Source organism: Gobio gobio (genome assembly GCF_949357685.1).
Source record: "Gobio gobio genome assembly, chromosome: 3".
Classification (NCBI taxonomy): Eukaryota; Metazoa; Chordata; class Actinopteri; order Cypriniformes; family Gobionidae; genus Gobio; species Gobio gobio.
Window position 1 is genome coordinate 1,111,836 of NC_137099.1, and position 20,000 is coordinate 1,131,835.

Genomic DNA, 20,000 nt, shown 5'->3' on the forward strand with positions numbered 1-20,000 from the left:
AGTAACTACACAACAACACATCACACTTACAACCCTCAGAGTAACTACACAACAACACATCACACTTACAACCCTCAGAGTAACTACACATCAACACATCACACTTACAACCCTCAGAGTAACTACACAACAACACATCGCACTTACAACCCTCAGAGTAACTACACATCAACACATCACACTTACAACCCTCAGAGTAACTACACAACAACACATCGCACTTACAACCCTCAGAGTAACTACACAACAACACATCACACTTACAACCCTCAGAGTAACTACACATCAACACATCACACTTACAACCCTCAGAGTAACTACACAACAACACATCACACTTACAACCCTCAGAGTAACTACACATCAACACATCACACCTACAACCCTCAGAGTAACTACACAACAACACATCACACTTACAACCCTCAGAGTAACTACACATCAACACATCACACCTACAACCCTCAGAGTAACTACACATCAACACATCACACTTACAACCCTCAGAGTAACTACACAACAACACATCACACTTACAACCCTCAGAGTAACTACACAACAACACATCACACTTACAACCCTCAGAGTAACTACACATCAACACATCACACTTACAACCCTCAGAGTAACTACACATCAACACATCACACCTACAACCCTCAGAGTAACTACACATCAACACATCACACCTACAACCCTCAGAGTAACTACACATCAACACATCACACTTACAACCCTCAGAGTAACTACACAACAACACATCACACTTACAACCCTCAGAGTAACTACACAACAACACATCACACCTACAACCCTCACTAATCAGAAGGGGGAGTTCATGACTGCTCATCTAATCCCAATTATAACTGCACTTCACTAATGGAATTATTATAAATCATTTTTGCATTGCTGTAATGACAATCTTTTCAGGATTCCAGTGAGAAAAATGTGATTAATTAACACTTTGATAATGCGTTATAAAGGTATTCTTAATGTACATTTATAATGCATAATATTCTTTCATAAATAATTGTAACCAAAGTTAAAATGCATTACAATATTTGCAGATTAAGATCTTCTCTTTAAGAAGAATACACTATTTACACCAGGTCATATTTACACCAGGTCATACTTACACCGGGTCATATTTACACCAGGTCATATTTACACCAGGTCATACTTACACCAGGTCATATTTACACCAGGTCATACTTACACCGGGTCATATTTACACCAGGTCATATTTACACCAGGTCATATTTACACCAGGTCATACTTACACTAGGTCATACTTACACCGGGTCATACTTACACCAGGTCATATTTACACCAGGTCATACTTACACCGGGTCATATTTACACCAGGTCATATTTACACCAGGTCATACTTACACTAGGTCATACTTACACCAGGTCATACTTACACCAGGTCATACTTACACTAGGTCATACTTACACTAGGTCATACTTACACCAGGTCATACTTACACTAGGTCATACTTACACTAGGTCATATTTACACCAGGTCATACTTACACCAGGTCATACTTACACTAGGTCATACTTACACTAGGTCATACTTACACTAGGTCATATTTACACCAGGTCATACTTACACTAGGTCATACTTACACCAGGTCATACTTACACTAGGTCATACTTACACCAGGTCATATTTACACTAGGTCATACTTACACTAGGTCATACTTACACTAGGTCATACTTACACCAGGTCATACTTACACTAGGTCATACTTACACCAGGTCATACTTACACTAGGTCATACTTACACTAGGTCATACTTACACCAGGTCATATTTACACCAGGTCATACTTACACTAGGTCATACTTACACCAGGTCATACTTACACTAGGTCATACTTACACCAGGTCATACTTACACTAGGTCATACTTACACCAGGTCATACTTACACCAGGTCATACTTACACTAGGTCATACTTACACCAGGTCATACTTATGCCAGGTCATATTTACACTAGGTCATACTTACACCAGGTCATACTTACACCAGGTCATACTTACACCAGGTCATACTTACACTAGGTCATACTTACACCTGGTCATACTTACACTAGGTCATACTTACACCAGGTCATACTTACACCAGGTCATACTTACACTAGGTCATACTTACACCAGGTCATACTTATGCCAGGTCATATTTACACCCGGTCATATTTACACCAGGTCATATTTACACCAGGTCTTATTTACACCAGGTCATATTTACACCAGGTCATACTTACACTAGGTCATACTTACACCAGGTCATATTTACACCAGGTCATATTAACACCAAGTCATAGTTACGGCAGGTCATATTTACACCAGGTCATACTAACGCCAGGTCATATTTACACCCAGTCATATTTACACCAGGTCATGCTTACACCAGGTCATACTTACACCAGGTCATATTTACACCAGGTCATACTTACACCAGGTCATATTTACACCAGGTCATATTAACACCAAGTCATACTTCAACCAGGTCATATTTACACCAGGTCATATTTACACCAGGTCATACTTACACCAGGTCATACTTACACCAGGTCACATTAACACCAAGTCATACTTCGACCAGGTCATATTTCCACCAGGTCATATTTCCACCAGGTCATATTTACACCAGGTCATATTTACACCAGGTCATACTTACACCAGGTCATATTTACACCAGGTCATATTAACATCAGGTCATACTTACACCAGGTCATACTTACACCAGGTCATATTTACTCCAGGTCATATTTACACCAGGTCATACTTACACCAGGTCATATTTACACCAGGTCTTATTTACACCAGGTCATATTTACACCAGGTCATACTTACACCAGGTCTTATTTACACCAGGTCATATTTACACCAGGTCATACTTACACCAGGTCATACTTACACTAGGTCATACTTACACCAGGTCATACTTACACCAGGTCATACTTACACTAGGTCATACTTACACCAGGTCATACTTACACCAGATCATACTTACACTAGGTCATACTTACACCAGGTCATACTTATGCCAGGTCATATTTACACCAGGTCATATTTACACCAGGTCTTATTTACACCAGGTCATATTTACACCAGGTCATACTTACACCAGGTCATACTTACACCAGGTCTTATTTACACCAGGTCATATTTACACCAGGTCATATTTACACCAGGTCATACTTACACCAGGTCTTATTTACACCAGGTCATACTTACACCAGGTCATACTTACACCAGGTCATACTTACACCAGGTCATATTTACACCAGGTCATATTAACACCAAGTCATACTTACGCCAGGTCATATTTACACCCGGTCATATTTACACCAGGTCATATTTACACCAGGTCATACTTACACCAGGTCATATTTACACCCGGTCATACTTACACCAGGTCATACTTACACCAGGTCATACTTACACCAGGGCATATTTACACCAGGTCATACTTCAGCCAGGTCATATTTACACCCGGTCATATTTACACCAGGTCATATTTACACCAGGCCATACTTACACCAGGTCATATTTACACCAGGTCTTATTTACACCAGGTCTTATTTACACCAGGCCATACTTACACCAGGTCATATTTACACCAGGTCATATTAACACCAAGTCATAGTTACGGCAGGTCATATTTACACCAGGTCATATTTACACCGTCATATTTACACCAGGTCATGCTTACACCAGGTCATACTTACACCAGGTCATATTTACACCAGGTCATACTTACACCAGGTCATATTTACACCAGGTCATATTAACACCAAGTCATACTTCAACCAGGTCATATTTACACCAGGTCATATTTACACCAGGTCATACTTACACCAGGTCATATTTACACCAGGTCACATTAACACCAAGTCATACTTCGACCAGGTCATATTTCCACCAGGTCATATTTCCACCAGGTCATATTTACACCAGGTCATATTAACATCAGGTCATACTTACACCAGGTCATACTTACACCAGGTCATATTTACTCCAGGTCATATTTACACCAGGTCATACTTACACCAGGTCATATTTACACCAGGTCATATTTACACCAGGTCATATTTACACCAGGTTATACTTACACCAGGTCATACTTACACCAGGTCATATTTACACCAGGTCATATTTACACCAGGTCATACTTACACCAGGTCATACTTACACCAGGTCATATTTACACCAGGTCATACTTACACCAGGTCATACTTACACCAGGTCATACTTACGCCAGGTCATATTTACGCCAGGTCATACTTACGCCAGGTCATACTTACACCAGGTCATACTTACACCAGGTCATACTTACGCCAGGTCATATTAACATCAGGTCATACTTACACCAGGTCATACTTACACCAGGTCATACTTACACCAGGTCATATTTACACCAGGTCATATTTACGCCAGGTCATACTTACGCCAGGTCATATTTACGCCAGGTCATACTTACGCCAGGTCATACTTACACCAGGTCATATTTACACCAGGTCATATTTACACCAGGTCATATTAACACCAAGTCATATTTACACCAGGTCATATTTACACCAGGTCATACTTACACCAGGTCATATTTACACCAGGTCATATTTACACCAGGTCATACTTACACCAGGTCATACTTACACCAGGTCATATTTACACCAGGTCATATTTACACCAGGTCATACTTACACCAGGTCATACTTACACCAGGTCATACTTACACCAGGTCATATTTACACCAGGTCATATTAACATCAGGTCATACTTACACCAGGTCATACTTACACCAGGTCATACTTACACCAGGTCATATTTACACCAGGTCTTATTTACACCAGGTCATATTTACACCAGGTCTTATTTACACCAGGTCATACTTACACCAGGTCATACTTACACCAGGTCATACTTACACCAGGTCATATTTACACCAGGTCTTATTTACACCAGGTCATATTTACACCAGGTCATATTTACACCAGGTCATACTTACACCAGGTCATATTTACACCAGGTCATATTTACACCAGGTCATACTTACACCAGGTCATACTTACACCAGGTCATATTTACACCAGGTCATATTTACACCAGGTCATACTTACACCAGGTCATATTTACACCAGGTCATATTTACACCAGGTCATACTTACACCAGGTCATACTTACACCAGGTCATATTTACACCAGGTCATATTTACACCAGGTCATACTTACACCAGGTCATATTTACACCAGGTCATATTTACACCAGGTCATATTTACACCAGGTCATACTTACACCAGGTCATATTTACACCAGGTCATACTTAAACCAGGTCATATTTACACCAGGTCATATTAACACCAAGTCATACTTACGCCAGGTCATATTTCCACCAGGTCATATTTCCACCAGGTCATATTTACACCAGGTCATATTTACACCAGGTCATATTAACATCAGGTCATACTTACACCAGGTCATACTTACACCAGGTCATACTTACACCAGGTCATACTTACACCAGGTCATATTTACACCAGGTCATATTTACACCAGGTCATACTTACACCAGGTCTTATTTACACCAGGTCATACTTACACCAGGTCATACTTACACCAGGTCATATTTACACCAGGTCTTTTTTACACCAGGTCATATTTACACCAGGTCATATTTACACCAGGTCATACTTACACCAGGTCATATTTACACCAGGTCATATTTACACCAAGTCATATTTACACCAGGTCATATTTACACCAGGTCATACTTACACCATGTCATATTTACACCAGGTCATATTTACACCAGGTCATACTTACACCAGGTCATATTTACACCAGGTCATACTTACACCAGGTCATATTTACACCAGGTCATACTTAAACCAGGTCATATTTACACCAGGTCATATTAACACCAAGTCATACTTACGCCAGGTCATATTTCCACCAGGTCATATTTCCACCAGGTCATATTTCCACCAGGTCATACTTACACCAGGTCATATTTACACCAGGTCATATTAACATCAGGTCATACTTACACCAGGTCATATTTACACCAGGTCATACTTACACCAGGTCATATTTACACCAGGTCATACTTACACCAGGTCATATTTACACCAGGTCATATTTACACCAGGTCATACTTACACCAGGTCATATTTACACCAGGTCATACTTACACCAGGTCATATTTACACCAGGTCATACTTAAACCAGGTCATATTTACACCAGGTCATATTAACACCAAGTCATACTTACGCCAGGTCATATTTCCACCAGGTCATATTTCCACCAGGTCATATTTACACCAGGTCATACTTACACCAGGTCATATTTACACCAGGTCATATTAACATCAGGTCATACTTACACCAGGTCATACTTACACCAGGTCATACTTACACCAGGTCATATTTACACCAGGTCATACCTACACCAGGTCATATTTACACCAGGTCATATTTACACCAGGTCATACTTACACCAGGTCATATTTACACCAGGTCATATTTACACCAGGTCATACTTACACCAGGTCATGTGTTCGGTGTGTATTGTGATGGTGCTGGATGTTGAATGAGTGTGTGTGTGTGTGTGTGTGTGTGATGATGCTGGATGTTGATTGAGTGTGTGTGTGTGTGTGTGTGTGTGTGTGTGTGTGTGTGTGTGTGTGTGTGTGTGTGTGTGTGTGTGTGTGTGTGTGTGTGATGATCAGATTAACCCGAGGCTGGATGGCTGTATCCGCGGCTGGGATCTGATGAATCAGGGCGCGTCTGGAGTGAAGGAGGTGATTCAGGAGAAGGAGAGCAAGCACTGCTTCGTGTCTGTGGAGAAGGGCTCGTTCTTCAGCGGTGGAGGCCTGGCGCTCTTCAACATCGACTACGGTCAGCTCACACTCCACCTCACATCAGTCCAGTCACGCTTATTTCTACAGCGCTTTATACTCACACTCCACCTCACATCAGTCCAGTCACGCTTATTTCTACAGCGCTTTATACTCACACTCCGCCTCACATCAGTCCAGTCACACTTATTTCTACAGCGCTTTATACTCACACTCCACCTCACATCAGTCCAGTCACACTTATTTCTACAGCGCTTTATACTCACACTCCGCCTCACATCAGTCCAGTCACGCTTATTTCTACAGCGCTTTATACTCACACTCCGCCTCACATCAGTCCAGTCACACTTATTTCTACAGCGCTTTATACTCACACTCCGCCTCACATCAGTCCAGTCACGCTTATTTCTACAGCACTTTATACTCACACTCCGCCTCACATCAGTCCAGTCACGCTTATTTCTACAGCACTTTATACTCACACTCCGCCTCACATCAGTCCAGTCACACTTATTTCTACAGCGCTTTATACTCACACTCCGCCTCACATCAGTCCAGTCACGCTTATTTCTACAGCACTTTATACTCACACTCCGCCTCACATCAGTCCAGTCACACTTATTTCTACAGCGCTTTATACTCACACTCCGCCTCACATCAGTCCAGTCACGCTTATTTCTACAGCGCTTTATACTCACACTCCGCCTCACATCAGTCCAGTCACACTTATTTCTACAGCGCTTTATACTCACACTCCGCCTCACATCAGTCCAGTCACGCTTATTTCTACAGCGCTTTATACTCACACTCCGCCTCACATCAGTCCAGTCACGCTTATTTCTACAGCGCTTTATACTCACACTCCGCCTCACATCAGTCCAGTCACACTTATTTCTACAGCGCTTTATACTCACACTCCGCCTCACATCAGTCCAGTCACTCTTATTTCTACAGCGCTTTATACTCACACTCCGCCTCACATCAGTCCAGTCACGCTTATTTCTACAGCGCTTTATACTCACACTCCACCTCACATCAGTCCAGTCACACTTATTTCTACAGCGCTTTATACTCACACTCCACCTCACATCAGTCCAGTCACACTTATTTCTACAGCGCTTTATACTCACACTCCGCCTCACATCAGTCCAGTCACACTTATTTCTACAGCACTTTATACTCACACTCCGCCTCACATCAGTCCAGTCACACTTATTTCTACAGCGCTTTATACTCACACTCCGCCTCACATCAGTCCAGTCACGCTTATTTCTACAGCGCTTTATACTCACACTCCACCTCACATCAGTCCAGTCACACTTATTTCTACAGCGCTTTATACTCACACTCCGCCTCACATCAGTCCAGTCACACTTATTTCTACAGCACTTTATACTCACACTCCGCCTCACATCAGTCCAGTCACGCTTATTTCTACAGCGCTTTATACTCACACTCCGCCTCACATCAGTCCAGTCACACTTATTTCTACAGCGCTTTATACTCACACTCCGCCTCACATCAGTCCAGTCACACTTATTTCTACAGCGCTTTATACTCACACTCCGCCTCACATCAGTCCAGTCACGCTTATTTCTACAGCGCTTTATACTCACACTCCACCTCACATCAGTCCAGTCACACTTATTTCTACAGCACTTTATACTCACACTCCGCCTCACATCAGTCCAGTCACACTTATTTCTACAGCGCTTTATACTCACACTCCACCTCACATCAGTCCAGTCACACTTATTTCTACAGCGCTTTATACTCACACTCCGCCTCACATCAGTCCAGTCACACTTATTTCTACAGCGATTTATACTCACACTCCGCCTCACATCAGTCCAGTCACTCTTATTTCTACAGCGCTTTATACTCACACTCCACCTCACATCAGTCCAGTCACACTTATTTCTACAGCGATTTATACTCACACTCCGCCTCACATCAGTCCAGTCACACTTATTTCTACAGCACTTTATACTCACACTCCGCCTCACATCAGTCCAGTCACACTTATTTCTACAGCGATTTATACTCACACTCCGCCTCACATCAGTCCAGTCACACTTATTTCTACAGCGATTTATACTCACACTCCGCCTCACATCAGTCCAGTCACTCTTATTTCTACAGCGATTTATACTCACACTCCGCCTCACATCAGTCCAGTCACACTTATTTCTACAGCACTTTATACTCACACTCCGCCTCACATCAGTCCAGTCACACTTATTTCTACAGCACTTTATACTCACACTCCGCCTCACATCAGTCCAGTCACACTTATTTCTACAGCGATTTATACTCACACTCCACCTCACATCAGTCCAGTCACACTTATTTCTACAGCACTTTATACTCACACTCCGCCTCACATCAGTCCAGTCACACTTATTTCTACAGCGATTTATACTCACACTCCACCTCACATCAGTCCAGTCACACTTATTTCTACAGCACTTTATACTCACACTCCACCTCACATCAGTCCAGTCACACTTATTTCTACAGCACTTTATACTCACACTCCACCTCACATCAGTCCAGTCACACTTATTTCTACAGCGCTTTATACTCACACTCCGCCTCACATCAGTCCAGTCACACTTATTTCTACAGCGCTTTATACTCACACTCCACCTCACATCAGTCCAGTCACACTTATTTCTACAGCGCTTTATACTCACACTCCACCTCACATCAGTCCAGTCACACTTATTTCTACAGCGCTTTATACTCACACTCCACCTCACATCAGTCCAGTCACTCTTATTTCTACAGCACTTTATACTCACACTCCACCTCACATCAGTCCAGTCACACTTATTTCTACAGCGCTTTATACTCACACTCCACCTCACATCAGTCCAGTCACACTTATTTCTACAGCGCTTTATACTCACACTCCGCCTCACATCAGTCCAGTCACGCTTATTTCTACAGCGCTTTATACTCACACTCCACCTCACATCAGTCCAGTCACACTTATTTCTACAGCGCTTTATACTCACACTCCACCTCACATCAGTCCAGTCACACTTATTTCTACAGCGCTTTATACTCACACTCCGCCTCACATCAGTCCAGTCACACTTATTTCTACAGCGCTTTATACTCACACTCCACCTCACATCAGTCCAGTCACACTTATTTCTACAGCGCTTTATACTCACACTCCGCCTCACATCAGTCCAGTCACGCTTATTTCTACAGCGCTTTATACTCACACTCCGCCTCACATCAGTCCAGTCACACTTATTTCTACAGCGCTTTATACTCACACTCCACCTCACATCCGTCCAGTCACACTTATTTCTACAGCGCTTTATACTCACACTCCGCCTCACATCAGTCCAGTCACACTTATTTCTACAGCGCTTTATACTCACACTCCACCTCACATCCGTCCAGTCACACTTATTTCTACAGCGCTTTATACTCACACTCCGCCTCACATCAGTCCAGTCACACTTATTTCTACAGCGCTTTATACTCACACTCCACCTCACATCAGTCCAGTCACACTTATTTCTACAGCGCTTTATACTCACACTCCGCCTCACATCAGTCCAGTCACGCTTATTTCTACAGCGCTTTATACTCACACTCCGCCTCACATCAGTCCAGTCACACTTATTTCTACAGCGCTTTATACTCACACTCCACCTCACATCCGTCCAGTCACACTTATTTCTACAGCGCTTTATACTCACACTCCACCTCACATCAGTCCAGTCACACTTATTTCTACAGCGCTTTATACTCACACTCCGCCTCACATCAGTCCAGTCACACTTATTTCTACAGCGCTTTATACTCACACTCCGCCTCACATCAGTCCAGTCACGCTTATTTCTACAGCGCTTTATACTCACACTCCACCTCACATCAGTCCAGTCACACTTATTTCTACAGCGCTTTATACTCACACTCCGCCTCACATCAGTCCAGTCACACTTATTTCTACAGCGCTTTATACTCACACTCCGCCTCACATCAGTCCAGTCACACTTATTTCTACAGCGCTTTATACTCACACTCCACCTCACATCCGTCCAGTCACACTTATTTCTACAGCGCTTTATACTCACACTCCACCTCACATCAGTCCAGTCACACTTATTTCTACAGCGCTTTATACTCACACTCCGCCTCACATCAGTCCAGTCACACTTATTTCTACAGCGCTTTATACTCACACTCCACCTCACATCAGTCCAGTCACACTTATTTCTACAGCACTTTATACTCACACTCCACCTCACATCAGTCCAGTCACACTTATTTCTACAGCGCTTTATACTCACACTCCGCCTCACATCAGTCCAGTCACACTTATTTCTACAGCGCTTTATACTCACACTCCACCTCACATCAGTCCAGTCACACTTATTTCTACAGCACTTTATACTCACACTCCGCCTCACATCAGTCCAGTCACACTTATTTCTACAGCGCTTTATACTCACACTCCACCTCACATCAGTCCAGTCACACTTATTTCTACAGCGCTTTATACTCACACTCCACCTCACATCAGTCCAGTCACACTTATTTCTACAGCGCTTTATACTCACACTCCGCCTCACATCAGTCCAGTCACACTTATTTCTACAGCGCTTTATACTCACACTCCGCCTCACATCAGTCCAGTCACGCTTATTTCTACAGCGCTTTATACTCACACTCCGCCTCACATCAGTCCAGTCACACTTATTTCTACAGCGCTTTATACTCACACTCCACCTCACATCAGTCCAGTCACACTTATTTCTACAGCGCTTTATACTCACACTCCGCCTCACATCAGTCCAGTCACACTTATTTCTACAGCACTTTATACTCACACTCCACCTCACATCAGTCCAGTCACACTTATTTCTACAGCGCTTTATACTCACACTCCACCTCACATCAGTCCAGTCACACTTATTTCTACAGCGCTTTATACTCACACTCCGCCTCACATCAGTCCAGTCACACTTATTTCTACAGCGCTTTATACTCACACTCCGCCTCACATCAGTCCAGTCACGCTTATTTCTACAGCGCTTTATACTCACACTCCACCTCACATCAGTCCAGTCACACTTATTTCTACAGCGCTTTATACTCACACTCCACCTCACATCAGTCCAGTCACACTTATTTCTACAGCGCTTTATACTCACACTCCGCCTCACATCAGTCCAGTCACACTTATTTCTACAGCGCTTTATACTCACACTCCGCCTCACATCAGTCCAGTCACACTTATTTCTACAGCACTTTATACTCACACTCCGCCTCACATCAGTCCAGTCACACTTATTTCTACAGCGCTTTATACTCACACTCCGCCTCACATCAGTCCAGTCACACTTATTTCTACAGCACTTTATACTCACACTCCGCCTCACATCAGTCCAGTCACACTTATTTCTACAGCGCTTTATACTCACACTCCGCCTCACATCAGTCCAGTCACACTTATTTCTACAGCACTTTATACTCACACTCCACCTCACATCAGTCCAGTCACACTTATTTCTACAGCGCTTTATACTCACACTCCGCCTCACATCAGTCCAGTCACACTTATTTCTACAGCGCTTTATACTCACACTCCACCTCACATCAGTCCAGTCACACTTATTTCTACAGCGCTTTATACTCACACTCCGCCTCACATCAGTCCAGTCACACTTATTTCTACAGCGCTTTATACTCACACTCCACCTCACATCAGTCCAGTCACGCTTATTTCTACAGCGCTTTATACTCACACTCCACCTCACATCAGTCCAGTCACACTTATTTCTACAGCGCTTTATACTCACACTCCACCTCACATCAGTCCAGTCACACTTATTTCTACAGCGCTTTATACTCACACTCCGCCTCACATCAGTCCAGTCACGCTTATTTCTACAGCGCTTTATACTCACACTCCGCCTCACATCAGTCCAGTCACACTTATTTCTACAGCGCTTTATACTCACACTCCACCTCACATCAGTCCAGTCACACTTATTTCTACAGCGCTTTATACTCACACTCCACCTCACATCAGTCCAGTCACGCTTATTTCTACAGCGCTTTATACTCACACTCCGCCTCACATCAGTCCAGTCACGCTTATTTCTACAGCGCTTTATACTCACACTCCACCTCACATCAGTCCAGTCACGCTTATTTCTACAGCGCTTTATACTCACACTCCACCTCACATCAGTCCAGTCACGCTTATTTCTACAGCGATTTATACTCACACTCCACCTCACATCAGTCCAGTCACGCTTATTTCTACAGCGCTTTATACTCACACTCCGCCTCACATCAGTCCAGTCACACTTATTTCTACAGCGCTTTATACTCACACTCCACCTCACATCAGTCCAGTCACGCTTATTTCTACAGCGCTTTATACTCACACTCCGCCTCACATCAGTCCAGTCACACTTATTTCTACAGCGCTTTATACTCACACTCCACCTCACATCAGTCCAGTCACGCTTATTTCTACAGCGCTTTATACTCACACTCCGCCTCACATCAGTCCAGTCACGCTTATTTCTACAGCGCTTTATACTCACACTCCACCTCACATCAGTCCAGTCACACTTATTTCTACAGCGCTTTATACTCACACTCCACCTCACATCAGTCCAGTCACGCTTATTTCTACAGCGCTTTATACTCACACTCCGCCTCACATCAGTCCAGTCACACTTATTTCTACAGCGCTTTATACTCACACTCCACCTCACATCAGTCCAGTCACGCTTATTTCTACAGCGCTTTATACTCACACTCCGCCTCACATCAGTCCAGTCACACTTATTTCTACAGCGCTTTATACTCACACTCCACCTCACATCAGTCCAGTCACACTTATTTCTACAGCGCTTTATACTCACACTCCGCCTCACATCAGTCCAGTCACACTTATTTCTACAGCGCTTTATACTCACACTCCGCCTCACATCAGTCCAGTCACGCTTATTTCTACAGCGCTTTATACTCACACTCCGCCTCACATCAGTCCAGTCACACTTATTTCTACAGCGCTTTATACTCACACTCCGCCTCACATCAGTCCAGTCACACTTATTTCTACAGCGCTTTATACTCACACTCCGCCTCACATCAGTCCAGTCACGCTTATTTCTACAGCGCTTTATACTCACACTCCACCTCACATCAGTCCAGTCACACTTATTTCTACAGCGCTTTATACTCACACTCCACCTCACATCAGTCCAGTCACGCTTATTTCTACAGCGCTTTATACTCACACTCCGCCTCACATCAGTCCAGTCACGCTTATTTCTACAGCGCTTTATACTCACACTCCACCTCACATCAGTCCAGTCACACTTATTTCTACAGCGCTTTATACTCACACTCCGCCTCACATCAGTCCAGTCACACTTATTTCTACAGCGATTTATACTCACACTCCACCTCACATCAGTCCAGTCACGCTTATTTCTACAGCGATTTATACTCACACTCCGCCTCACATCAGTCCAGTCACGCTTATTTCTACAGCGCTTTATACTCACACTCCGCCTCACATCAGTCCAGTCACGCTTATTTCTACAGCGATTTATACTCACACTCCGCCTCACATCAGTCCAGTCACGCTTATTTCTACAGCGATTTATACTCACACTCCGCCTCACATCAGTCCAGTCACGCTTATTTCTACAGCGCTTTATACTCACACTCCGCCTCACATCAGTCCAGTCACGCTTATTTCTACAGCGATTTATACTCACACTCCGCCTCACATCAGTCCAGTCACACTTATTTCTACAGCGCTTTATACTCACACTCCGCCTCACATCAGTCCAGTCACGCTTATTTCTACAGCGCTTTATACTCACACTCCACCTCACATCAGTCCAGTCACACTTATTTCTACAGCGCTTTATACTCACACTCCACCTCACATCAGTCCAGTCACGCTTATTTCTACAGCGCTTTATACTCACACTCCGCCTCACATCAGTCCAGTCACGCTTATTTCTACAGCGCTTTATACTCACACTCCACCTCACATCAGTCCAGTCACACTTATTTCTACAGCGCTTTATACTCACACTCCGCCTCACATCAGTCCAGTCACACTTATTTCTACAGCGATTTATACTCACACTCCACCTCACATCAGTCCAGTCACGCTTATTTCTACAGCGCTTTATACTCACACTCCGCCTCACATCAGTCCAGTCACGCTTATTTCTACAGCGCTTTATACTCACACTCCGCCTCACATCAGTCCAGTCACGCTTATTTCTACAGCGCTTTATACTCACACTCCGCCTCACATCAGTCCAGTCACACTTATTTCTACAGCGATTTATACTCACACTCCACCTCACATCAGTCCAGTCACGCTTATTTCTACAGCGATTTATACTCACACTCCGCCTCACATCAGTCCAGTCACACTTATTTCTACAGCGCTTTATACTCACACTCCACCTCACATCAGTCCAGTCACGCTTATTTCTACAGCGCTTTATACTCACACTCCACCTCACATCAGTCCAGTCACACTTATTTCTACAGCGCTTTATACTCACACTCCGCCTCACATCAGTCCAGTCACGCTTATTTCTACAGCGCTTTATACTCACACTCCACCTCACATCAGTCCAGTCACACTTATTTCTACAGCGCTTTATACTCACACTCCGCCTCACATCAGTCCAGTCACGCTTATTTCTACAGCGCTTTATACTCACACTCCGCCTCACATCAGTCCAGTCACGCTTATTTCTACAGCACTTTATACTCACACTCCACCTCACATCAGTCCAGTCACACTTATTTCTACAGCGCTTTATACTCACACTCCACCTCACATCAGTCCAGTCACACTTATTTCTACAGCGCTTTATACTCACACTCCACCTCACATCAGTCCAGTCACGCTTATTTCTACAGCGCTTTATACTCACACTCCGCCTCACATCCGTCCAGTCACACTTATTTCTACAGCGCTTTATACTCACACTCCGCCTCACATCAGTCCAGTCACTCTTATTTCTACAGCGCTTTATACTCACACTCCGCCTCACATCAGTCCAGTCACACTTATTTCTACAGCGCTTTATACTCACACTCCACCTCACATCAGTCCAGTCACACTTATTTCTACAGCGCTTTATACTCACACTCCGCCTCACATCAGTCCAGTCACACTTATTTCTACAGCGCTTTATACTCACACTCCGCCTCACATCAGTCCAGTCACACTTATTTCTACAGCGCTTTATACTCACACTCCGCCTCACATCAGTCCAGTCACACTTATTTCTACAGCGCTTTATACTCACACTCCGCCTCACATCAGTCCAGTCACACTTATTTCTACAGCGCTTTATACTCACACTCCGCCTCACATCAGTCCAGTCACACTTATTTCTACAGCGCTTTATACTCACACTCCACCTCACATCAGTCCAGTCACACTTATTTCTACAGCGCTTTATACTCACACTCCGCCTCACATCAGTCCAGTCACACTTATTTCTACAGCGCTTTATACTCACACTCCGCCTCACATCAGTCCAGTCACACTTATTTCTACAGCACTTTATACTCACACTCCACCTCACATCAGTCCAGTCACACTTATTTCTACAGCGCTTTATACTCACACTCCACCTCACATCAGTCCAGTCACACTTATTTCTACAGCGCTTTATACTCACACTCCGCCTCACATCAGTCCAGTCACACTTATTTCTACAGCGCTTTATACTCACACTCCGCCTCACATCAGTCCAGTCACACTTATTTCTACAGCGCTTTATACTCACACTCCGCCTCACATCAGTCCAGTCACACTTATTTCTACAGCGCTTTATACTCACACTCCGCCTCACATCAGTCCAGTCACACTTATTTCTACAGCGCTTTATACTCACACTCCGCCTCACATCAGTCCAGTCACGCTTATTTCTACAGCACTTTATACTCACACTCCACCTCACATCAGTCCAGTCACACTTATTTCTACAGCGCTTTATACTCACACTCCGCCTCACATCAGTCCAGTCACACTTATTTCTACAGCGCTTTATACTCACACTCCGCCTCACATCAGTCCAGTCACACTTATTTCTACAGCGCTTTATACTCACACTCCGCCTCACATCAGTCCAGTCACACTTATTTCTACAGCGCTTTATACTCACACTCCGCCTCACATCAGTCCAGTCACACTTATTTCTACAGCGCTTTATACTCACACTCCGCCTCACATCAGTCCAGTCACGCTTATTTCTACAGCACTTTATACTCACACTCCGCCTCACATCAGTCCAGTCACACTTATTTCTACAGCGCTTTATACTCACACTCCGCCTCACATCAGTCCAGTCACGCTTATTTCTACAGCGCTTTATACTCACACTCCGCCTCACATCAGTCCAGTCACACTTATTTCTACAGCGCTTTATACTCACACTCCGCCTCACATCAGTCCAGTCACGCTTATTTCTACAGCACTTTATACTCACACTCCGCCTCACATCAGTCCAGTCACACTTATTTCTACAGCGCTTTATACTCACACTCCGCCTCACATCAGTCCAGTCACACTTATTTCTACAGCACTTTATACTCACACTCCGCCTCACATCAGTCCAGTCACACTTATTTCTACAGCGCTTTATACTCACACTCCACCTCACATCAGTCCAGTCACACTTATTTCTACAGCACTTTATACTCACACTCCGCCTCACATCAGTCCAGTCACACTTATTTCTACAGCACTTTATACTCACACTCCGCCTCACATCAGTCCAGTCACACTTATTTCTACAGCACTTTATACTCACACTCCGCCTCACATCAGTCCAGTCACACTTATTTCTACAGCACTTTATACTCACACTCCACCTCACATCAGTCCAGTCACACTTATTTCTACAGCGCTTTATACTCACACTCCGCCTCACATCAGTCCAGTCACACTTATTTCTACAGCGCTTTATACTCACACTCCGCCTCACATCAGTCCAGTCACACTTATTTCTACAGCGCTTTATACTCACACTCCGCCTCACATCAGTCCAGTCACACTTATTTCTACAGCGCTTTATACTCACACTCCGCCTCACATCAGTCCAGTCACACTTATTTCTACAGCACTTTATACTCACACTCCACCTCACATCAGTCCAGTCACACTTATTTCTACAGCACTTTATACTCACACTCCACCTCACATCAGTCCAGTCACACTTATTTCTACAGCGCTTTATACTCACACTCCGCCTCACATCAGTCCAGTCACACTTATTTCTACAGCGCTTTATACTCACACTCCGCCTCACATCAGTCCAGTCACACTTATTTCTACAGCACTTTATACTCACACTCCACCTCACATCAGTCCAGTCACACTTATTTCTACAGCACTTTATACTCACACTCCGCCTCACATCAGTCCAGTCACACTTATTTCTACAGCGCTTTATACTCACACTCCGCCTCACATCAGTCCAGTCACACTTATTTCTACAGCGCTTTATACTCACACTCCGCCTCACATCAGTCCAGTCACACTTATTTCTACAGCACTTTATACTCACACTCCACCTCACATCAGTCCAGTCACGCTTATTTCTACAGCGCTTTATACTCACACTCCGCCTCACATCAGTCCAGTCACACTTATTTCTACAGCACTTTATACTCACACTCCGCCTCACATCAGTCCAGTCACACTTATTTCTACAGCACTTTATACTCACACTCCACCTCACATCAGTCCAGTCACACTTATTTCTACAGCACTTTATACTCACACTCCACCTCACATCAGTCCAGTCACACTTATTTCTACAGCGCTTTATACTCACACTCCGCCTCACATCAGTCCAGTCACACTTATTTCTACAGCACTTTATACTCACACTCCGCCTCACATCAGTCCAGTCACACTTATTTCTACAGCGCTTTATACTCACACTCCGCCTCACATCAGTCCAGTCACACTTATTTCTACAGCGCTTTATACTCACACTCCGCCTCACATCAGTCCAGTCACACTTATTTCTACAGCACTTTATACTCACACTCCACCTCACATCAGTCCAGTCACACTTATTTCTACAGCGCTTTATACTCACACTCCGCCTCACATCAGTCCAGTCACACTTATTTCTACAGCACTTTATACTCACACTCCGCCTCACATCAGTCCAGTCACACTTATTTCTACAGCGCTTTATACTCACACTCCGCCTCACATCAGTCCAGTCACACTTATTTCTACAGCGCTTTATACTCACACTCCGCCTCACATCAGTCCAGTCACACTTATTTCTACAGCGCTTTATACAAGACGAGCGTTTCAGCACAGCGCCACTGTCATGAACCGCAAAACAGCGAAATTCAGTTCAGTGTTGATTCAGTTCAGTTTAGTGTTGATTCAGTTCAGTGTTGATTCAGTTCAGTTTAGTGTTGATTCAGTTCAGTGTTGATTCAGTTCAGTTCAGTGTTGATTCAGTTCAGTGTTGATTCAGTTCAGTTCAGTGTTGATTCAGTTCAGTTCAGTGTTGATTCAGTTCAGTGTTGATTCAGTTCAGTTCAGTGTAGATTCAGTTCAGTGTTGATTCAGTTCAGTTCAGTGTTGATTCAGTTCAGTGTTGATTCAGTTCAGTTCAGTGTTGATTCAGTTCAGTTCAGTGTTGATTCAGTTCAGTGTTGGTTCAGTTCAGTGTTGATTCAGTTCAGTGTTGATTCAGTTCAGTTCAGTGTTGATTCAGTTCAGTGTTGATTCAGTTCAGTGTTGATTCAGTTCAGTTCAGTGTTGATTCAGTTCAGTGTTGATTCAGTTCAGTGTTGATTCAGTTCAGTGTTGATTCAGTTCAGTTCAGTGTTGATTCAGTTTAGTGTTGGTTCAGTTCAGTTCAGTGTAGATTCAGTTCAGTGTTGATTAAGTTCAGTGTTGATTCAGTTCGGTGTTGATTCAATTCAGTTCAGTGTTGATTCAGTTCAGTTCAGTGTTGATTCAGTTCAGTTCAGTGTTGATTCAGTTCAGTGTTGGTTCAGTTCAGTGTTGATTCAGTTCAGTGTTGATTCAGTTCAGTTCAGTGTTGATTCAGTTCA

General features: G+C 43.7%; 1 protein-coding gene across 1 annotated transcript in view; it reads left to right on the top strand.

The window, feature by feature from the left end:
* The window catches only part of pros1 (protein S), a 52,677-nt gene that overhangs the window by 23,527 nt on the left and 9,150 nt on the right, over positions 1-20,000 (top strand). The window contains exon 11 of the mRNA XM_079812280.1: positions 6,744-6,912. Coding sequence (XP_079668406.1) covers positions 6,744-6,912 — 169 coding nt within the window. The remainder of the gene's footprint in view (positions 1-6,743; positions 6,913-20,000) is intronic.